General features: G+C 54.8%; 8 protein-coding genes and 1 non-coding gene across 9 annotated transcripts; 1 reads left to right on the top strand and 8 right to left on the bottom strand.

The window, feature by feature from the left end:
* Nucleotides 1-42: 42 nt before the first annotated feature.
* On the bottom strand, nucleotides 43-1,336 carry B0T15DRAFT_516237 (uncharacterized protein). Its single transcript, XM_062868244.1, has 2 exons — nucleotides 805-1,336; nucleotides 43-713 (listed from the first exon to the last, which is right to left on the bottom strand). Exons 1-2 carry the CDS (start codon nucleotides 952-954, stop codon nucleotides 513-515), a joined length of 351 nt encoding a protein of 116 aa, XP_062725475.1. The 5' UTR covers nucleotides 955-1,336; the 3' UTR covers nucleotides 43-512.
* A 2,012-nt stretch (nucleotides 1,337-3,348) lies between these two features.
* On the top strand, nucleotides 3,349-4,723 carry B0T15DRAFT_570415 (RNase P subunit p30-domain-containing protein; the record flags this gene model as incomplete). The annotated part of the gene is made up of 1 exon (XM_062870832.1): nucleotides 3,349-4,723. The coding sequence occupies exon 1, from the start codon at nucleotides 3,584-3,586 to the stop codon at nucleotides 4,721-4,723; it is 1,140 nt and encodes a 379-aa protein (XP_062725474.1). The 5' UTR covers nucleotides 3,349-3,583.
* A 207-nt stretch (nucleotides 4,724-4,930) lies between these two features.
* B0T15DRAFT_11941 (uncharacterized protein) lies at nucleotides 4,931-6,713 on the bottom strand. Its single transcript, XM_062861607.1, has 2 exons — nucleotides 6,262-6,713; nucleotides 4,931-6,206 (listed from the first exon to the last, which is right to left on the bottom strand). The coding sequence occupies exons 1-2, from the start codon at nucleotides 6,316-6,318 to the stop codon at nucleotides 5,139-5,141; spliced, it is 1,125 nt and encodes a 374-aa protein (XP_062725473.1). The 5' UTR covers nucleotides 6,319-6,713; the 3' UTR covers nucleotides 4,931-5,138.
* A 1,367-nt stretch (nucleotides 6,714-8,080) lies between these two features.
* B0T15DRAFT_506437 (Mss4-like protein) lies at nucleotides 8,081-8,782 on the bottom strand (the record flags this gene model as incomplete). Its single annotated transcript, XM_062867578.1, has 5 exons — nucleotides 8,081-8,195; nucleotides 8,264-8,334; nucleotides 8,402-8,447; nucleotides 8,514-8,546; nucleotides 8,607-8,782. The coding sequence occupies 5 exons, from the start codon at nucleotides 8,780-8,782 to the stop codon at nucleotides 8,081-8,083; spliced, it is 441 nt and encodes a 146-aa protein (XP_062725472.1).
* Nucleotides 8,783-9,933: 1,151 nt separating this feature from the next.
* B0T15DRAFT_t3 lies at nucleotides 9,934-10,025 on the bottom strand. Its single transcript has one exon. It is a non-coding gene; the product is annotated as a tRNA-Arg (tRNA).
* A 198-nt stretch (nucleotides 10,026-10,223) lies between these two features.
* B0T15DRAFT_12006 (acyltransferase 3) lies at nucleotides 10,224-12,250 on the bottom strand. Its single transcript, XM_062861615.1, has 2 exons — nucleotides 12,122-12,250; nucleotides 10,224-12,021 (listed from the first exon to the last, which is right to left on the bottom strand). The coding sequence occupies exon 2, from the start codon at nucleotides 11,911-11,913 to the stop codon at nucleotides 10,390-10,392; it is 1,524 nt and encodes a 507-aa protein (XP_062725471.1). The 5' UTR covers nucleotides 11,914-12,021; nucleotides 12,122-12,250; the 3' UTR covers nucleotides 10,224-10,389.
* A 2,473-nt stretch (nucleotides 12,251-14,723) lies between these two features.
* Nucleotides 14,724-16,088, bottom strand: B0T15DRAFT_11933 (mediator of RNA polymerase II transcription complex subunit 8-domain-containing protein). Its single transcript, XM_062861605.1, has 2 exons — nucleotides 15,801-16,088; nucleotides 14,724-15,742 (listed from the first exon to the last, which is right to left on the bottom strand). Exons 1-2 carry the CDS (start codon nucleotides 15,929-15,931, stop codon nucleotides 15,034-15,036), a joined length of 840 nt encoding a protein of 279 aa, XP_062725470.1. The 5' UTR covers nucleotides 15,932-16,088; the 3' UTR covers nucleotides 14,724-15,033.
* Nucleotides 16,089-16,224: 136 nt separating this feature from the next.
* B0T15DRAFT_545669 (alkaline-phosphatase-like protein) lies at nucleotides 16,225-18,523 on the bottom strand (the record flags this gene model as incomplete). The annotated part of the gene is made up of 4 exons (XM_062870137.1): nucleotides 16,225-16,587; nucleotides 16,654-17,217; nucleotides 17,290-17,624; nucleotides 17,846-18,523. 4 exons carry the CDS (start codon nucleotides 18,521-18,523, stop codon nucleotides 16,461-16,463), a joined length of 1,704 nt encoding a protein of 567 aa, XP_062725469.1. The 3' UTR covers nucleotides 16,225-16,460.
* Nucleotides 18,524-19,786: 1,263 nt separating this feature from the next.
* B0T15DRAFT_388264 (uncharacterized protein) lies at nucleotides 19,787-20,710 on the bottom strand (the record flags this gene model as incomplete). The annotated part of the gene is made up of 2 exons (XM_062864438.1): nucleotides 19,787-20,044; nucleotides 20,114-20,710. The coding sequence occupies 2 exons, from the start codon at nucleotides 20,708-20,710 to the stop codon at nucleotides 19,787-19,789; spliced, it is 855 nt and encodes a 284-aa protein (XP_062725468.1).
* Between the last annotated feature and the right edge of the window lie 329 nt (nucleotides 20,711-21,039).

The following is a 21,039-nucleotide window of genomic DNA, read 5'->3' as shown; positions in this document are numbered from 1 at the left end:
ATGTTCACCAATTCCCCCGATTTGAGGCTGCTGTAAAGCGACGTCATTCTAGCTGCTGCACACCTGCGCCCCACACAACACACCACCAACTGTGAATAAAGTGGAAGGAAGCGGCCTCGACAAAGCGACGAGACTCTGCATCTTCTGCTGAGAAAATACTAAAGTGCTAGTAGCTCATATACTTCGGAGTAACTCCTTTCTGACCCATTCCAAAGAACCAGGCAAAAGCTATCCTAGTGATATCGTCACGTCACGTACTATGAGACTCCCATCGCGAACATATGTGCATCGAAACCAGAAAAGCAAGTGGCCATAGTTAGCAAAGAAGCGGCCTTCTGTGGCCCTTCCATGGCCGGAACTGAAACCAGTACTAAATCAGCCCCCTACGCCCCTGACGCCGTGCCGTTCCATACGCCCAACGATTAATTAACCCTCGTAAACACCCATCCTCTTCTCATGAGCCAGCTGAATTCCACCATAATAAGCCCCCTCTTCGATCCTTCTTCTACCACTTATCGATATCTCATCGGCTCGTTCGGTTTCGGCATCCCTGGCACACCGCCCGGCCGCGGTCCCGGCGGCTGCATGTGCACTCCCGGACCTCCTTGCCCGCGGAGCGCCTGCACATCCCCTCGCTGTTCTAATGGCTGTTCAAAGTTGCAGATTCTGCACTTGATATCTTCGTAGCCCTTCATGGAGAGCGGGATCACGGGCTAATAATCGGTGCGACAAAGGTTAGCGGTGCTGCGTGCCTCTTTGGTCGACACAAGCGCATGGCCCATTTCCAGACCGGAATGAACGTACAATGAAGCAGAAGGTAAACCATGGATGCGATTTGATGACGCTTGCTGAGTAGTTGCCGCAATTGTAACACTGGCAGACAAGGCCCTCATATCCTGGTACGTCCTTGCGGAAGGTCTGTTCACCGCAAGTGAAGATGATCGGGATACACATGGCGTCTGACTGGGGCTGCAGGAACCCTTGGTTCTAGGCGATCGTGGAAGAATGCGCGGGACAAGTGGTGCGCTTTAGGATCTATTGTTGGGTTGTCGATGGACTGGATGTGTTCGTGGCAGGCCGTGCGTTGAAGAGGACGTGGATTTGGTGTTGCGTAATCTCCAAGCATTGGCAAGTGGACAAAGCCCCAGCTCACAAAGAGATGATACAGGAGTTGGTTGGCTGACGTAGGAGTTTGATGTTTCGGTATGGTATTACAGTTGACAGGTTAAAACACGCCCATTTGCACCTCAGCAGACACGTCTTAAAAGCCCTGCGCGACTGTAGAACTTCCGATTTAGTTCATCATCCTGCGATTGGAACAATGACAACCGTTGACGGAAAGTGGAATATAAGGAACCTACCTTACTTATTGCTGGTCTACCAGCAAGGTGCCAAGCACGCCAAGGTCGTACCTGCCTATACCCTAACCCTACGGCTTCAGGATCATCGAAGTAGCGGGCTAGCGACAGCCCTAACACTTCCTCAAGAATCAACATCCATGGACTGGCGATAGGGGGTTGCTGTCAAATGTAAGTTGTATACAAAGGAGCTACCGAGGAGTAAGGTATACTGGCAAACAGAAGAACTCCCTATGTGTCATGGCACTGAGTCCAGACTTTCAAAGAAGGGCGGCCTCCTTTGGCAGCTTGGCTACCTAAGGTAGTAAGTAGACAGTAAGAGAGTGGCACACCCTTTCTCAATCTCCGGTCCTTACTCCAGCTCTCTTCACCTTCAGCAAAGCTTTTTCCAGCTCCGCATGTACTCTGAGGCTCCATGATGTGACGATTTCGGTCTCATTCTCTATATACCCTAAGGTCCACGACAGCAATTGTCAACTCAACGTATGCTAGTAAGACGGCAGGTACCTTAGTCCTGCTTCATCACATCCCACAGAGGAAGTATATTGCGTTGCTAAGATAGTTAGCACAGGTAATGAGCCATTAGGTTGATTGGTACCAGTAACTCAAAGCTGAACAGTTCGGAATGAAAGGTTACAGAGCTCCCCTGGTACCCGGACCGTGGGACCAGGGTTGTACCTGATGGTTGTTACAAACTGCGATCTGAATGATTCGCCGTATGACCGTGCTTGGGATGGATGTGATTCATACTATATACTATAAAGCAGCAGACCGCTAAAGAAAACCAGTCCGGCTTGTTTTTAGACTCGATCACCACCTTCTGTTGCATCTAGCACGGAAAACGACGGCAAAACTGAAGATTCTTTGAAGTACTGCTTCCCTTCCAGCAGTAGCACAAAAAGGCCAACCTAGGTCCGCTCATCACGGCACCAGCCCTTAACTCACCAGGTGTTTACAGAGAAGAATAACAACATTTCGACATGCCACTCCGTCCGGGGGGCCCCTCCCAAAATGCCCAGCACCACAGAGACAGAGATGAAGAGAGTAAGTAGAGAGGATAGCGACTAGTGGGTATATTCATACCTCAAGTGTGACTTTGCTAACTTGAATCTCGCTATGGCACAGGGGTGAATGGAGATCTTCATGCAGACTCGGCTGCGGCCGCCACACCAGATGAACCCGAGGACACTGTGATCGAATTCGACATTGGCCACGTCGACTTTATTATCGAGGGGCCTTGCCAAGCCTACGTCAAAGGAGACAACGGCAAGCTCTTTATCAAGGACCCAGACTGCGCGATCTACATCCACCTCGACACCAGCATAGCCGACATCCTCGACTTCGGGATGGCCGATGATGTCAGCTTCAAGGTGCGAGAGGAGGGCAACCGCATCATTGTCGAGCATCACATGGCCCATATTGTCAACGTCCACGAGGAGAATGGCCGCCTCATCATTCAACGTCGTGTTCGTGATGCCAATTCGCACCTCATGTGGCACCGCCGTCGAGCGCAATGACAACAACAATCAACCCCGCCCACATCCGGCCCAATCGACGACGCCAGGGATCTTGAGGAGCCGTTTGCTACCATCTGCTTTTGCCCTGCATTTTTAGCGCGGTATTTCTCGTTTCCTGCATTTGTCTTCTCTTGTACGTTTCTAACTTGGCCAAGCAGCGTATTCAATGGACTCATCAATAAGCTCACTTTTCTTTCTTTTTTCCCTTTTTTTCTTGCCTCTTTGACTCTCAGTTTTAGAGTAATAAAGACTTTTGGGTCAACAACATCGCTCAGTATTACTAAGGTACTTTTTACCTTACTCATCTAGATTCTAGTGTCATGGTGCCTGCCACAAAAACGATGTAGGGCCGGCCGCACGTGACCGCGCGTCTTTGGGGAACCGCTTTGCTTAAATGCCATTGGTTGGTCTTTAATGTGGGTATTAGTAGAGTCTTGCCGTCCCACTCATCAAAGCCCCACCCAGTCTTGAAAGTCGAATTTCCGAGTGCTTCACAAGATCAAGCCCTCACCCACGCCGGAAGTGAGAACTTATAAGTATCTCGACATCATCCTCATCGACAAACATCACGCCATCATAGCAATTCATTTTGCCAGGCCCGTACTCTTCTCCATTAACACCGGCTTATGACCTGGAGCTTGAAGCCCTCATACAAGAACTTTCTCACCTGCATGCCGAATTGCCGATCGAAACGTATAAGACGTCACGATGCTCTACGACCTTAACATAGCCTGGTCACCAGGCACCTCAACCGCTGAGCTCGAGCGCACCCTCAAGTTTGCCAAATATCTAGGCTACGACGTCGTAGCCCTCAATCACATCATTTCGGCTCCAATCCCAACTCAACCAACACCCATCACAAACCCAATCCCCCAACTCACACCTCCACACCCCTCCTACCCAGGCGGCGCCTGCAGAACCACGACCACCACCAGAACAACATCATCATCAACAACAACAACAACAAACCTCTCCACGACCGCGCCCTCCGCCCTTCCGCCAACCAGCAAAGGAGCAGGATCATCATTATCATCCTCCTCCACCTCCTCCTCCTTGCTCCCCACCACCCTCCGGCGGGCAACGCTCGTCATCACCGACCCGTCTACAATCAACTACCGCCTCTCCGACTACGCACGCGCGTACGACCTGCTCGCGCTCCGGCCCACGTCCGACAAGTCCTTCTCCTGGGCATGCCTCTCCACAAGCGAGGCCCCCGCGCTGGTGTCGCTGGACCTGGCTTCCCACCTGGGCTGGCACGTCCACCACCGCACGGCCATGGCGGCCGTGCAGCGGGGCGTGCGGTTCGAGATCTGCTACGCGCAGGCGCTCGGTGGCGGTGGTGGTAATGGGAATGGCAGTGCTGGGGGTCCCGAGGCGGCGAGGCGGCGGGCTAATTTCATTGGGAACGTGCAAGCGCTTCTTCGGGCGACTAAAGGGAGGGGGATCGTGCTCAGCAGCGAGGCGCGCGGGGCGCTGGGGCTGAGGGGGCCCGCGGATGTGGTGAACTTGTTGGCTGTGTGGGGGCTGGGGCCGGAGAAGGGCTTTGCGGCGCTTGGGGAAGGGGCGAGGGCTGTGGTGGTCAATGAGGGGATTAGGAGGCGGGGGTTTAGGGGGGTTGTGGATATCGTGAAGACTGCCGAGGGCGGGGACGTTGGTGGCCGCGGGGATGGCGAGGAGGAAGGGGATGGAGAAGGGGTGAAGGCAACGAAGAAAAATAATAAGCAGCAGCAACAACAGCAGCAGCAGCAAGGACAAAAGCGGAAGAATGGCGACGGTGGACAGCAGGGAGGTTTGAGCAAGAAGCAAGCGAAGAAAATGAGGAAGGAGGCTGCGCAGGCGAACGCCTAAGAGAGCGCCGGATCACTGGAGCTACCTAACGTACATGCATAAGGTCCACATGTCCTTTCTGCCACACGTTACCGGCTGGGTACCTAATCTGGGTTGGCCTCATGATACCCCTTTAGACGGTTACTGGGCAAAACAGAGGAGACTTGCTCCTTCTTGCTTCTTTAGGTCTAAAGAGAAAAGAATGCCTTGCTCACCTCTGTAGGGCGCAAGGAATGATATATGCATTAACTGAAAGAAAAAGCTCGCGGTCTTCGCACAGACAACAAGATACTGAATACAAACAACAACACGGCTGCCAGCAGCAACCGATATGGTATCTAACCATGAGAACAATGAAAGGGTATATAAGCTTTATATGGATACACATCTCGTCTCTTTCTTCCTTTTTATTTTGTTACTTTTGCTCGCCCAGAGTCTAAAAGCGGGCGGGAGGAGTCGGGGCCAGATTCCCCAGGTTGAGCTTGCTCGTCAGCGTTAAGCTAGAGAGGTCGATCGTGGGGCCAGCGTTGGCGGCGTTGTTGGCAACTGCGGGTGTCGTTGGGGCCGGCGTGCCCGCCGAGGAGATTGGGATCATGCCAGCGATACCGCCGAAGGCGCCAGGAATAGAGACAGGAGTCGGCGCGGCAGCATCGCCAGTGCTGGGAAGGATCACTGTGTTGCTGAGGGAGCTGGCCAGGGTCGGGAGAGCAGTAGGCGTAGATGCTGACGTCGCAGCCGAGCCGTCAGAAACAGGAGCGCCGACGATAGGCAGTGACGTGGAATCTGCAGCACCGCTCTGCGTTTCGAGAGACGTCGACGCAACAACGGACGTCGCAGACGATGCGGCTGTTTCAGAAATAGTCGTGGCAGACTCGGATGTAGCGGTGGGTTCAGACGCAATGGTTGATTCCGACGTAGCCGTCGATGGTCCAGGGGGTGGCACCAGCCCAGACTGGCTTGTCTCTCCTTGACTGGGCAGCGGCGCGAGGGACGCACTCGTAGCGGCTTCGGAAGAAGTGGGTGGCTGAGAGGCTGTGGGCTGCGAGGCAGCTGGATCCGAAACGGCGGGCTGAGAAGCGGCAGGTTGAGAGACGGGTGGCCGCGAGACCGCGGGCTGACTCCCAACGGCGCTGGTTTTTATCGCATCGGCCGGGACCGGAATTGTCGAGACACCCACACCACCATGAGCGCCGGGAAGTGTTGAACCGGCCACTCCGCCGGGGGCCGTTGACACTGAGGCACTCGTCTGAACATCCACAGCTCCTCCTGCTTGACCTGGCGGGCACAACGTGACAGTGGATGCCGCCGCTGTGACAGTTACGGTCACTACCCCCGTGGCATTCGTGAAGCCACCCACCGCACCAGCTCCCCCGACCGTGATGGTTTGCCGTACAGTTTCGGTGACGGTCTGCGCACCACCGATACGGTTGATGATGTTTAAGAACCCGGAGGCAATATTTTGGCTGCTCGTCGCCTGTTCTTGCCGCCTCTCGTATGCAGCAGCCTGGAAACAAAGTAAGCTATTTGTTTGTGTCAACGAAGGTATTTACATCGCTTACCTGGGCGAGCGACAAAGCGCCCAGCATTACTGCTAGAGATGGCATATGTGACTTCATCCTGACTCAGGGTCCAGCGCCGTCAGGACCAGAAATGACTGAATGGTAACAGGCCAGCCGTCACTCAAAGTTTCGCTCGATCAATCCCGGAAATACTTCGAATTAAAGCAAGACTAGGCGTAGTCGTCGGATGACGTGCTTGAACTGGGGTCACTGGTTGAATTAGAGGCGAGAATGACGAAGCGTCTCTACGATCGATTCCGAGGGGGCGCCGGGCGTGGAGACGAAAAGAAATCAGCACTGCTGTATCCGGATCCAAAGAAAGACGCTTGTGGTGCCGATGCGTCGACGCCGGCCAAGGAGGGAGAGGAAGGGAACACCTGGAAAGAACGTGGTTGAGGAAGATCAAAGGCACACGAAACGAGGAAAAACAGATCGGATCATGTCATATGGAAGAGGACGGCCACGAATGAGGATAAGGGGGGCAAAATGAGATAGAAACATCTTCAGCGATCCTTGGCAGGGACATATCCGAAAGAAAGACCTTGTCCTCAGTCCCCATCGATGTCACCTCCGATGGAGCAATCGTATCAAAGGTCCAAGACGTTCTAGACGCCCGCGCTGTGTCCACGGAGACCATGTCTGGAAGACAGTCTCATGCGGGTCTCGACGAGTGGGTTATGGCGAGATGACGGTCATAATGGTCGCGCAGCACGACCCTGCCAGTACGTTGAAGTGTTCAACAGTTGAAGTCGCATGTGGGTTGCGGGTAAGGTGTCCCACGCCGCAAAGGGGCATGAGACGGACCCCAGACGGCTTGTGTCTGAGGTCGGTCTAAGCGAAACAGGCCATGCTTGAGCGGCGCAGGGGGGTTGCACGAGAGCCCATGGTGGCCCGCGACGACTTAAAGTTAAGACGATCGATTGAGAATTTCAGTCGGATCGTAGCGTTGATGGTTACCCTGTCTATATTATACTGTCTAATTGCCAACGCTGGCGATGCAGGAAGAGAGTCGCGATCGAGTTCTCGGCACTGCCTCCGACACAGAACATTCCCTGGCCCACAACCAAGAAGAGAATAAGGGGGGAAGAGCAAAACAAGAATCGCAAAGAATAGGCGAGCAGGACACGCACCATGAAATGCGCTGCTGGATGAGAGCAGATTCGTGTTGGCGACGTTTATCTGCCAGTCGTGAACGAGAAGTTCAGAGTCTGGGGAAGAGTTAGGGGGCGGGACCCACAGCGGCTGTCGGCGCGTCAACTTGTCACTCCCTTAGAATAAGGAATAAGGTAAGCTCGAATCAAACGTCGCAATCTCAATTACAGATCTCAATCGTGCCAATATCTGCACGAGCAAGCTTTGTTGAAGCTGGATTTTATTGCCTCATTCTTCCCACTAAGATGGACAAACCAGGCAGAGTCCATTGGATGTACTGTCAGAACATGTACTGAACTGTAGTGTACTATTGTACAAACAATGTAATACATCGCAATACACGTAAATATTCGTACCTCTGATACGTCGCTTACATGCTTGATTCTATGTAAGTTTGACCGTCCGAGTGAAAGTTCAGCCCCTGTATATAAGGTACCTCTAAGCAACCGTATCGACGACTATAGTACTGACTAGACAATCCAGAAATACCATCGCAAAAGCCACTGCAGTCTCTCCAAGACTTGACCACTCACCAAAGATGCAACACCAAACCTTCAGGCTCCACTACTCCATCCCGAAATTGGCGTATTCGCACGCCGTCCACAGGCTCAGCTCAGCTCAGCTAAACCGGTGCTTCGGCAAGGACTCCGTCTTTCTTTCCCACCAGTTATCCAGCCAATCCATCGCTGGGTGGATCAAATTCCTCACTGTACTCGGAGGAACCAGGGCCTTCCGAGTAGGACTTTGAGTCCTCAGGGATAGGGACCATGGCCGACTTGGTCCTTTTGCCCGCGACCCGGGTTAGCTTCTTCCAGAATCCCGTGGCATCGATGATAACACGGAGACACACCAGATGTGAATGGCCGATGTCCAATCCAGACCTTCAATACATCCGCCCTTCACCGAGAGCACATTCTTGCCCTGCAACGCGAGGTTTGGAATCAGTGGTTCATTCACGGGACGGGGTATCTGGACTGTTGCCACAAACCGGAATTGTGTGGATCAACCGGGTGCCGCATTGCTTGCAGAAGTAACTGTTGTTTGAGGGAGTCAGAGATCATGGCCCTTCGACTAGAACAGTTCTCCTGAGTGTCGCCTACCAGTACAGCGTATGACCTGAAGTGGTCGGTCGTCTATACCAACAAGTCCAGTCAGAGTCCTTGGACAGCTGATGAGTGTCGAGGCGAACTCACTTGTAACAACTCAACAGTTCAGTATCCGGCAGAGGGAACCTGGGATAGATAGCCGATGTGCCAAACGCTGAACCGGCCTGCTTCTTGCACGTGGAACAATGGCAGATATAGAGGGCCAGGGGCTTTGGGGTCGGCGTCTTGAATGTTATTGCTCCGCAGTCACAAGCAGCGTTCATTTTCGCCGCTTTGTTTTCGAGACAATTCTAACAAAGCTCGACCGTGACGTTCTGAATGGACGATTGGAGACCCGTACAGGTAGACCAAACTCGGAGTGACAACCTCGTAGGAGGGTGGTGAAGAAAGTCGATCTCGGGTCGAGACGCCTTCCAGCGGCATCTATAGATGCACTTTGTATACCTCTCTAACCGTGTGCTGTCGCCGAACACGGAGACAGCTTATGCCGGGTAAGGTTCATGTAAGAACAGAAGAGTGTGCAAGCGAGCCAATAGGCTCGGTACTAGCCCAGGAATGATGCTGTGTAGACGGAGGCAGAGATGGGAAGCGCGGTCGATGGATGTAGATGCCTGAGTAACGAGGAAGGACAAGAAAAGGTTCCCCAGGCAGCAACGCAACTTGGTGACAGCAATCTCTCTCTCTTTAATAGCGCCGGGTTCCCTCAATGGATTTCTGTGACTGTGCTGTGACTGTCACAGTCCGGTCCAAGAACGTGACTCACATCGGCCTGAGGCGTGCAGGACATTAAGCTAGTAGTAACCAGAGATCTTGAAACGCGTGGTCACATGACTACTCGTCATCGATCAGGGCTGTTGTCGCCAAACAAACCAGGGTTTCATCCTGAATGGCGTTTCCTGCATGAATACACAGAGCAGTGCGTCTCTGGGGTTGGGGGCGGTCTGAGCTGAGGAGCCGGCTCGACACCTGTGCTTATCTCGACTGCACCTCGGCCTTGGTTCTGGCTCCTTTTCTGGCATTCTACAACTCCTCATCCAGTCGAATCGTGTCTTTTCATGAAGCTTCCCAGGATGTGGGACGCTACTGCCTGCCGAGTCCGGGTTGAGATTCATCCGATGTTGCAATGAGTGCTCAGCTCAGCACCGCTCCGGAGCTCCGATAGTATCACCGATAGGAAGACCGTGGAGAATTCTCTTGAAAAATATGAAAACACATCAGTGATATTTCCGTAGAGGCCAGCGGTCAAAAAGTGTCTCTCGGGTCCGAAAGACATATTGTAAACGGCACTTCTTGTTGATCAGACACTTGGGCTGAGCGTTTGTTGGGGTTCTGCGATGTGATGTCGCCTCCACACCGCGCCCTCCACACCCGCCCTGAGCCGCCCTCTGACCCCGTTCATGGAGCAAAATGGATACGATCATGCTGGGACTCGAACCCAGAACCTTTACCAGTCGGAGACCATCTAAGAACCGGAAAGTAACGCGCTGCCAGTTGCGCCACACGACCTTTTGATAGGGCAGATTGACAATGCATTGCATATGTACAGCGTTCCATCCACACACGACACCAACACCCTCTCTCACGCTTCCTCACTCGGATTCATTTTGCTGGGTGGTTCGAGGTTAGTCCCTCAGCCGCTGAGTTCCCGAGCGGAGACCTAGGACCAAAGTCAGCATCCGTGAGAACGATGACGGCATAGATCAAGTACGACTCAAGTCTCTGATTGAGGTAAATTCGATAACTACGACATGGTTGCACATGTCATGACTCATACCAGTCTCCAAAACCTGGGTATAAGGCGACAGCGTCCAGGTAACACAAAGAACGTCCCGTATACTCCAAAACCCCAAAGTCAAGTGTCCAAAGAGAATTACGCCGCGACCGAGTACCCCTGACTCCTGGGACTCGGCTCTGTCTCGTCCAAGCACAGCATTTCCAACTTCCTTGCCAGGCTAACAAGCTGATTATCGACTGCCCGCCAAAATAAATCCGCGGCCCAGATGACAAGCGGCCCGAGAAGACACAGTCCTACCAGCCAGCCTACGAAGAGCTGCGTCGTTGTCTCAGTGCCGATGAGCCCCTTGACGCCAGTGCCCGGCTTTGCCGGTCTGTAGGTGACCATCCCAAACTCGCCCTTTGCGGGTATCAGCGGACGGCCCAACAACCGTTCCTTGAACAGGTCTTCTATCGGCCCGTGGCATATGTACACGGCGAAGCTAATCCGCCCGCAGTACTGCGCGAGACGGCTCTCGAATATTTCCCGGAGCCAATCGATATCTCCCACCACCCAGACGATGAAGACGGCCGATAAGCCGAACCAGAACTTTTGCGGTGCGAGAAAGTCCATCTTGGCGAACGGAAGGGGCGTCTGCGCGAGGAAATACCGGATCCCGGGAGTCATGTCGGCGTCCTGGTTAGGCCAGCCGGCGAGGAATAGCCCGCCCACGACCAGACTGAGCTGAAACGTCCTGAAAAGCCAGTTCGACATCGAATCTGGCTGTCCGTCTCTTTCCGCATTTCGCTCCCACTCTTTGCCCCGTGCTGTTTTCAACACGTGTAGTTCGGCTAAGAACAACCCTGCCAGGAACTCAAACCCCGCCCATTTGCCACATGCCAGGCAATACAACATCAGCGCAAAGACCATGGCCATCCGTATGCGCAACCGTACCCGCGACAGCATCAGCAGCACCATGAACAGCAGCATGGAATGCGCGAACTCGATCGGGATCGTCCACAGGTGGATATCGTACTTTGGCCGCAGATCCTTGTCCCACGACCACGGCCAGGCGATTTCGTGAAATATGGCGCCCTTCCACTTCCAGAGCTCCTCCCTCCACGTCTCCTTGGCCGGTTTCAGATACTCCATCTGGCGCAGGCACATGATGAGAAAGGTCGAGACGATGCAGGGTCCGAAGAGCCGGAAGGGCCTTCTGAAGGCAGATGACGCCAGCGCGGCATAGCACTTTTCCGTATCACGTGCATGCAGCGCCTTGACGGGCTTGTAGCTCAGCGCGAAGCCGGAAACGACGAAGAAGATGTGCACCATGGGCCGTCCGGAGAAAATGATGCGCGCGTAGGGAAGCTGAAGCCAACTCGACGGCTTCTTGGGGTCGATGCCGTACGACGGTGTCAGCGCGCCAAAGTTGTTCTCTGTGTAATGACAGAAAAAGACGATGATGGCTGCGATGCCGCGCAGGCCGTCGAGGTAGGACGTCGGGTGCAGTCGCCATGTCGTTCGGTGTTCGGGGAAGATGTAGTCGGAGACGAAGCTAGGGAGGAGGTGACGAACAATCCTGACCCAGGGCTGCCGCGGGAGTAGGAGCCTGGGAAGGTCGTGAACGGAGCTAGAGCTGGGCGTTGAGCGGCGGTGGTGGTAGCGGCCTTGGGAGTGCATGTCGTGTCCAAACTCGGGCACCTGCGCTGAAAGTTCAAGACTGGGCAGGACCGCGAGCCTTCTTCGGGTTGGGTGATGCCGAAGGCTATCACATCGATGTGGCGCTTCCTGTGCGGCAGCCAGTTAGACCACTGCGTAGACGGCAAAACGGGAGGGAGATGTTCAGGGATAACTGGGAGGGCTTGGCTCCCATTTAGGGTTCACTCACCGGTATCTGCGCGGAAGTGCATACAAGGGATAGATAGATGAAGGAAGACAGAAAAGACGGAAGGGAGGGAGAATTTTAAACGGTGAGCATGGACTTATGTATGAGCAACCGGAACAGCGTGGCGAAAGAGCGTGTTGAGATCAGACGAACGCACTGAGCTGCACAGTACGGTACGGTAGGTACTGCGTAATTGACAACCAGATACTAGTACTAGTAGTTAACTGCACGAAGTTTGAATGCACAAAAAGGAGAATACCAGCGATGGCTCGATCAGGGGTTTCCAGATTTCTGCTCGCTGCGCGTACTATTGCCGTAGGGGAGGATCCATCGGGAAGGGCAAATGATCAACGAGGATAAGCATCCGTACTTATGGGGAGGGTTCAAACGCGTTTATACAATGTCTGCGCTCCACGCTCAGAAGCTCCACATTCCGATGCCTAAGCACTTGAGGGGCCGTGTTGCAACTCGACATGACTAACGGCGGAGGCACAGTTAAAGATGTCATCGTGTCTGGAGTTGTGGGGAAGTATACTATGAGTGCGGCTTTGTGTACAGAATCTCGAGAAATCACCATTGCGAAGAGTCGGAGAGTGCTGGGATCAAGTAGGGACGGAGAATTGTGATAGCAGCTGATCTCGTTGTCCGCAGATTTGAAGGATGCCGTCGATGGTTTACTGTTTTGCTATGATAGCCAAGCTCAACGCAGCTGGCAGCCGGACAGGATAAATTGGAGCTGGGCTCTTGATAACCTGAAACGGGATGACGGACAACTCAACCAACAGGACGACTTATGTGAGCGGCGAGGCGCGGCGTTTGCATTTCATCAGTGTTGCAGTGTCGTTGCGGCGTCTAAAAACCATTCTTAGGTACCGCTGTCAATGGGACCCTCAAGCGAATGCACATAGATCCCTGTCGATCCACGTCGTTTCAGATTGAGGCGCTTCCTTGGCAGACGTCACGCTAACTACTTCCCGAATGAACCCTCAGAAACAGTGGATGATTGGAAAACAGGGCTCGTGGTTGATTAGAGCAAAGAGAGGTTCGGATTGATTGATGGAACTGAATGAGGACTCCTGTACTGGGGCTCAGGCCCAGACCAAACAGGGTGGGAGAAAGGGTGGTAGGAATGTTATAGAAGAAGAGGTTTAGTGCCCAGAGATCGGGGCCCAGAGATCGGGGCCCAGTTAAATACTGGATGCACGCCCGGGTCGTACTTTCCGTACGAGCCAACACCCTCGGCGTTCCAAGGCATCGGGGAGCAAATGCTATAAACCCCTAGTAGTTGGCGAACTCTCCGCTGTCAATAGCTGCAGTGATTGCGAATGCAGTCGGAATGCTAAATCCAAGCAGACGCTGCTTCTCTGGCCAGCTATAACCCTTCGCATCTGACGATTCCTCATCCCGAGACTCTGGCATCGCAGGCATTCCCAACCGTTTCGCTCTCAATAGGTAGACGCCCGAGCGACACACAAGACAGTTGTCCTCTCCCATTCACACTTTCCATCATTCAACCGCTCGCTCAACTCCCCACATCACGCTACCCTCTCCTCATCCGTCCACTCCGCCAACCCTCCTAATCGATCGATTTCAACTTCGAGAAGTCTTAGAGCCCTCAGACGACTCAAGCCATGACCCACCCACCTCCAAGCTGTCGGATCTTCCGTCCCGACGCTTTCGCGCGCCTGTTTGGGACGAGGCAAGTCAGAGAAGGCCCCATACTCAGCCCTAGCCCCTTCAGACCGTTCTGCCAACACCCACACAACTCCTCCCACTGCGCAGAACCAGGTTCTTTGCAGATTTGTTCATATCCCACCTCGAGCCGGGCAAACTTCATTCCGTCACGCTGCCAGGACCGTAGGGACTTAGCGAACGCGCCTGCGGTGGATAGGCCCGACGAAAAGAACGTGAATAGGAATTCATTTTCGTGAAAGGGGACTTCCGCGCTTCGCTGTAGATCTGACGGCAGCTGCAGAGGAGTGAGGAGGGGAGAAAGCCAAGCGGTCGGTAGGGAGACGGCAGGGTGCGATACCCAGGCGTTACTGGCTTGAGAAGAAGAACATGGCTGGGAGGGATCGGGTACGCGACGTTGAGCTGACGCGGGCGCGCTAGGGTAGGTTGGAGAACGCATTGATAGATTCGAAGACGGATCTCGTCGGGGAGGTTTAGGAAATGAAGGCGGCGAGCTCTTCGCTGTGTAGAGAGTCGGTCCGTCTCCTCCAACGGCCGGCTGATCGTCTCGCCCTGATGGAGTGAATCTTGGCCCATATGGTAGGTCGTCATCAGAGCAACGCATAGGTAGAAGGGTGTGTAGTTCCGGACGTAGTACGACCAAACTACCAGCCGATGCGGGGCGGCACAGCAAGAGACTGTTTCCTAGGTAAGTTTGAAAACCTTCTGGCGCAGCTTAGGAACGGACTATGTTCAAAAACAGGAGATATTCTGGGTAGCGTGCTCTCTCGGTCCATGGAGAGCTTAGATCAAGTCGTTGTTGCCCAAAAGGATAAGATTTGCGAGTTCACTTGGGGCTTAGTGACGTCGCCTAAGATATCCTCATTGGGTGCCTCATACAGTCTTAGATGAGGGGTAAGACGTCCTGTGCGGCCGACATGCATCATGGGATTGAAAGCCCCAACGATGCAGATTGCGGTGTGGTTGAAGCTCAGCCGCAAAGGGCACATACGTGGTTGTGATCTAAAGCCAGGCATCGCACCGATAACGTCATAAACGAGCACCCGCGAGTTCATGATATCTTGCCAGGCGAAAGATGGCTAGACTCGGTGGTCGAATGCAGTATGTTTATGCCGACTGAACCAAAGCTGGGTTCGTCGAAGACCAGAGTTCGTCGTAACATAATTACCATAGTGCCGAGTATGAATCATTAGGGATAGAATGCCCGACCGGGCCTGACACGGTCACCTTGGCGGAGCTGACCGTTTCGATATCCCGGCTTCTTGAGGTCGCGATCCGAGCGGGACGTTCGGTGGTAAGTTGATGTTGCCTCTCGCGGCCAGCCAAAACAGGTGCTCAGGCTCCAGGTTTGGTTTTCCGCCCGCAGCATCAGAGCCTCCAGCAGGTCCCCCACGGCCGCCGGGCGCCTCGACGATCTGGACCTCATCCTCATCCTCCTCTTCTTCCTCTTCCTCATCCTCGTCTTCCTCATCGCTCTCCAAGTTCTGCTTCAGGCCAGTCCGCACGTTCTCAATGCCCATGGCCTGCTCTTCAACGGTGTATTTCCTCTTGCCCTGCACGGTCACGTATTGTTGTAAGGCTTCTTGAAAAGCGTCTTGCATATCGGCCCACTGCTCGCTGAATGGGTCCATTGGGATATCCTCCTCTTGGCCATAGTAGTCTTCGTCCCTCGTGTGCGCGCCGGCGGGTAGCTGGCTGACGTCTAAGCCGGCCGCCTGGGCGGTCTCCCGGGCTTCTTCGACTAAGCTCTCGATGTCCGGTTCGAGCTTTTTACGCAGTAGCGAGAGGAGCACGTGCTCCTGTGTGCGGCCGGGGAAGTTCGTCGACGGATGGACTACGAGGCGTTGGAAGAGCTCGGCATTCTCGGTTGCTAGCTCCTGCATAGACCGGATATTTCGCTGGAGGATGGAGGCGGATGCTTGGAGGGACTCGCTGAGAGCGAGGAGGGTAAGCTAAATGCACCTAACAACAAACACACGTGTACACTCACCTCGGAGGAAGAGGGTTGGAGTTTAGAATATTTGCTCGGAGACTGGCAAGGCTACTTGTGAGCTGCGCGAAGCGGTTGCGCAACAGCTCCAGCTGCTTAAGCTCCTCGGGAGCCATGTTGAGCGACGCCATGGCTGTCGAACTGCTGCAATATTTGCCGTTGAACGAAAATAAGGATTGGGGGGTTTAGAAATGTAATGGATGTGGAAATCTAGAGCTCAAAAGTCTAAGTCATTAAGATTGGCGTGGAGGATCCAAGGGGCGTCTGAATCAATTGTGGAAGTTGCAAGTTGAAAGCGAGGGGCACCTTCTGACGTTGTCGCATCTCCCTGCTGGAGCCTGTCACTCCTGTCCCACTCTACAACCCTAACCCTAATATGCGTTCACAGCACCTCACCCTGACCTCGGAGCTCAGAGCTGACCTGCACAGTCAATGCCAATAGTGGCACTCAGTTCATTCCCGTTGTAACGATACCGACCAAACGCAAGGCAGTTTCATTACTGCTGGAATCTAATGCATCCTAAGGTACCACCAAACAAGTCCGCAAACGCTCTACGCCGCGCTAGTCATCAGAGCCTTAAGACAACAAAACATCGCGGAATCCCGTCATGAAGAAACAAACACCACCTCAGCTCGGTTCCCAATCCTCTGCACTTCCAATCACTCTCCGTGAGACCCGGCCTGGTCGGTAACAATAACCGACCCCGTCTCGCGCCCAAACTCATCGACAGCCGGGAAACGCGCCCTGCGCTCAAGGTCGTCCAAGGGAATGTGCGACCGGATGTATCTGTCCCAGCAGCGTCAGCCTCGTTTCCCTAATAAACCCGCCCAGAACCAAGGAAAGGCAACTTACTTCTCCCGCCCGTCATCCTGCGGGTTGTAGTCCCAGCTGGTGAACTTGCCCTTGGTCAGCGCGGCCCAGACGAGCCTCCTCTTCCGCTGCGACTGCAGCACCTGGCGGGTGATGTCCTCGAAATCCCACCTCTCCCTCGCCTCCTGCTCGAACGCCTCAAACACGCGCTTGACCTTCTCGTCCCTCGCCGCCCGCCCGCTCCGCACCAGATCCTCCAGCTCGAACGGGTCCGCCTCCATGTCGTAGAGCTGCGACCCGTCCGCCGGGCAGGTCACGTACTTCCACTTGCCGCGACGGATCATCATGAGCGGGCGCACGGTGCCCTCGCCCGTGTACTCGGCAAAGACCTCGTCGTGGCCGCCCGCGCGGTCCTCGAGGTGTGGCAGGAGGGACATGCCGTCCATCGGGAGATAGGGGGCCGGTTTGGTGCCCACGAGGTCGCACATGGTCGGCAGGATATCGAGAGTTGAGACGTTGGCGGTCACGCGGTGCGGCGTGAATTGCTTGGGGTAGGAGATGAGCAGGGGAACGCGGACAGAAGACTCAAAGTAGTTCATCTTGTACCTGTGATGGGCGCGGTGTCAGTCCCGTCTGTGGGTTGATATCGTGTGAAAACAGCGGGCGAGAAAGGCTTACCAGAGCCCACGCTCGCCGAGCATGTCGCCGTGGTCGCCGCTGAAGATGACGATGGTGTTGTCGTCCAGCCGGCACCGCTTGAGCACGTCGAGCAGCTTGCCGACGCAGTCATCGACGTAGCTGACGGCGCCGTAATAGGCCCGCTTGGCCCGCTTGATCTGCTCGTCGCTGAACTCATTGTCCCAGAGGTCGCAGACCTTGAGCAGGCGCTTGCTGTGCGGGTCCTGCTCCTCCTTGGGGATCTTGACCTTGGGCAGGTCGATGTCGACGCCTTCGTAGAGATCCCAGTACTTCTGCTCGATGGTGTAGGGATCGTGGGGGTGCGTCAGGGAGACCTATCATCGCCGCAGCCGCCTTGTCAGCCAACTCTACGGTCTATGAGAGCTCACGAAGCAGCTCTCTTTTCCATTCTTGCCCCCCACGCAAAACGTGCATCACTCTGCATGTTTCCGGACCAATCGGCAGGGACCGGCTACAACACCATGACTCTAGGTTGGCCATGGAGGAGCGAGCAAGTGGAACGTTCAACGCTCCATAATAAGCCATAAGTACTTACCGTCAAGCAAAATGGCCTCTTGTCAGGCCCTTCCCGCACATGGTCATACAGGAACTGCGTGGACCGGTACATGACCTCCTCGTCATAGTCAAGCTGGTTACTGCGGACACACACGCCGGCCTGCAGGATCGAGCTGGCATTATGGTACCATTCCAGCCGTGTGTCCGGCTCGTCCCAGTTCACCACCCACCCGAAGTCCCCCGGGTAGATATCGCTGGTCAGCCGTGTCTCGTAGCCATGCAGTTGGTCCCCCACGAAGTGCATCTTGCCCGCCAGCACCGTGTGGTACCCCTTCAGGCGCAGGTAGTGCGCGTACGTGGGGATGTCGCTCGAGATCGAGGCCGCGTTGTCGAACGCGCCAATCTTCATGGGCAGCAGGCCCGTGATCATGCTCATGCGGGAGGGTGCGCACAAGGGGGACGGGCAGTACGCCGAGTCGAACTGCACCGATCTGGCGGCGAGGGCGTCCAGGTTGGGCGTCAGGATCTGGGAGTCCGGGTTGTACATCTTGAGCTGAGGCGCGGCGAGCTGGTCGGCCATAATGTAGAGGATGTTGGGCGGCTTCTCTGCTGCGCCATTCATGCCGTTGGCGGTAGTGAGACCACTCCGGGTGAAGTTGACGGCGGGCTTCCCCCCCGGCAACGGCGAGGGCGGGAGGGAGTTGAGGTCTGGCGCCATTGCTTATGTTTGGCCGGAGGCACTGAAGCAGCTAGCCGTTCTGCTGATGGCGAAGTATAGGTAAGTACCTCTGCGAAGCTTTCACACCGCAGCGTGTACTCAGCCTTACAGCTCTGTATCTGAGCGGTGAAGGATGGTACCTGGCAAAGCACACGTTTTATAGGTGCCAAGAGCAGCAATACTCCAAATCGAGTGAAAGTGAAGAGGTACACGATAGGTACACGGGCGGGTAACGTGAGAGGTCTCCTGCTTTCCTCAAAGGAAATAGATGGGAATGGGAGTCGTGAACCCCCACAAGTGGCTTTCTGGGGCGGGTGAATAAGTGTTTAAACGGTGTGGAACAAAGTGAAGCTAGGATGACCTGTCGGTGAGCACGAGCACGCAACCGCCTTTGACGCAATCCCGTCTGCTAATAAGCCGTCTTACATGAGAGATGGCGCCATCGAGGGAGGATATGAGAACAGAGCACGTAGGTGTGAGCCCAATTTATGTGCATCCCTTACCTCCGCCCATTCCATTGCAACGCGCCCCTACTGTAGTTGCTCCGGCTAGGGGCCGACAAGCACCGGGGTCCATGGCTGCGATCCCGCAAGAAGGCGTTGTCTTGGCATCACGAGCCCAGTTTCCCCTTTAACGTTATCAGGACACGGTGAGTCAATCATCTTTCGGCTCAAGAAAGTTTGACGAGGGCCAATTTCCTTACCTCCTGAACTGTGGACCATTCGTGAATCATGATCAGTGCGCATTTGATCACTTGGAGTCTTGATAACCTTTTCACCCCTTTGTTTTGCACATGGCCACATACAATCAAAGGGGTTGTTTGGTGTGGGGGAACACTGGGGTCCCCACAAAGCACATAAACAGGGGCTCAACAACACAACTCCACCTACACTGGTGTAACTTTTATCGCCGTAGGCTCATTTGTGAGGCAGGGCTGGCATGAGGACTTTTCAGGGCTCTTCCGACGTTCCGGCCTGCGGTTAGCCGCGAAGGCCCGAAAATTGGTCGCTAGCGCTATGGAGAGGTTGCATCCTGCCTCAATGACCAGCGAAAGTGGATCTCCGGAGGCTTGAGCATGTGACTGCTGTCGAAATTTATCGAACGGCCTCGAAGAACATTGGGACAGATGGCTGGTGGGCAACGTGGCGGGAGATATACACTAATCGGGGACACGTCACTATCTCAAGATGACTCAGAGAAACCAACGATTATGCTTAATTGCTTTTGAAACGGAGCGCAAACCCCAAGTTGCAGCTAACCTCCTTACCCACGGCGACGAGTTGTCGGCCCCTTGCTCTTCGGTATCGAGGTTGTCGTGGCCGATGAGGGCGCTTGAACGGGGACCTCCTTTTGCTTGCCCTTTACTTTGGCCGACGGCGTGTTCCAGTAGTAGAGCATTTGCAGCGCCAGGACCAGGTTCAATGCGAACCCAGCGACGAATCCGTACAAGATGAGCTTGTCGTCCACCTCTTGTAAGGTCGTGAAGATGCGCGTGAGGGAGCCGAGGAGGTAGTTGAAGACCTGCGAACCCAACTATGTCAGCGCTGCCTCAGGTATGTCACGTCCGTAGCGAGAGGTGCTGTAACTCACCGTGTACGCGCTCAGCTGGCCGGTGCCTCCCTCCTGCCAAATCGCCAGAATTTGGGGGATCTTGCTCGCCACGCTGAGGGCGCCGGCTCCAGCTTGGAGGTACCTCAGCTGCTGCATGTCCAGCACGCCCTGACTGAAGAGCGTAGCCACGCTGGCCGCGAGCACGGCAACAAACAGCGCGGCCATGCTGGCCCTGCCGCTGTAGTTCAGGACGAGAACCGTGATGATCACATTCTGCCCCAACACAAGCGCCGTCTCGCCGTAGGTGCTGAAGGGGAACGCGTTGCGGACGTTGTAGGCGAGCGAGATGAGGTAGCTGCTGGTCTCGAGTAGGTACGAGAGGAACGACACGCCGCTCGCCGATTGCGATCGCACGAGCTTGATAATCTGGGGCACCTTCACGACCGACGACGCGCCCACGATGCCAATGCCGAGCGCCTTGCTGATGGCCAGCTTGAGGCAGTCCGTGTTTTCGAGATCGACGTCGAGCAGGAGCGTCTTGTAGCACGTGTCACCGATGATGGACACGCCGAGGTCGCGAATGGGACCCGGTAGGTTGTGCGTAATGGGCTGTATTGTCGAGCGGAGCGCGTCCATCTTTGCGATCTCCTCGAGGAGCCCCTTATGGTTGTCGAATTATGAACCCCTTTCCGACCAATCGCACCGCCCGAATCGGTGTCTGCGAACCAGCGTTGGTTGATGATGGAGGTTGATGAGAGCTGTGCTGGTGTTCTGCCTGAAGAGGAATTTGAGGAAATGCCACGAACGTCATCTGCTTGCGGCTCAACAGAGCCCCACAAAACCGGGCTTGGCTACCTGAGCCGACCTCATGGTGGCACCACTGACAGTTTCACTTGGTCGGTATTGACGTGTTCTACCCTACAATACATGCTACCGTTTCTCTCGACGTATCTGGGCTATGTTCA

This window comes from Chaetomium strumarium (assembly GCF_033439665.1).
Source record: "Chaetomium strumarium strain CBS 333.67 chromosome Unknown B0T15scaffold_1, whole genome shotgun sequence".
NCBI lineage: Eukaryota > Fungi > Ascomycota > Sordariomycetes > Sordariales > Chaetomiaceae > Chaetomium > Chaetomium strumarium.
Note: the sequence above shows the minus strand (reverse complement) of the source record. Positions and strands in the feature narration are given on the sequence as shown.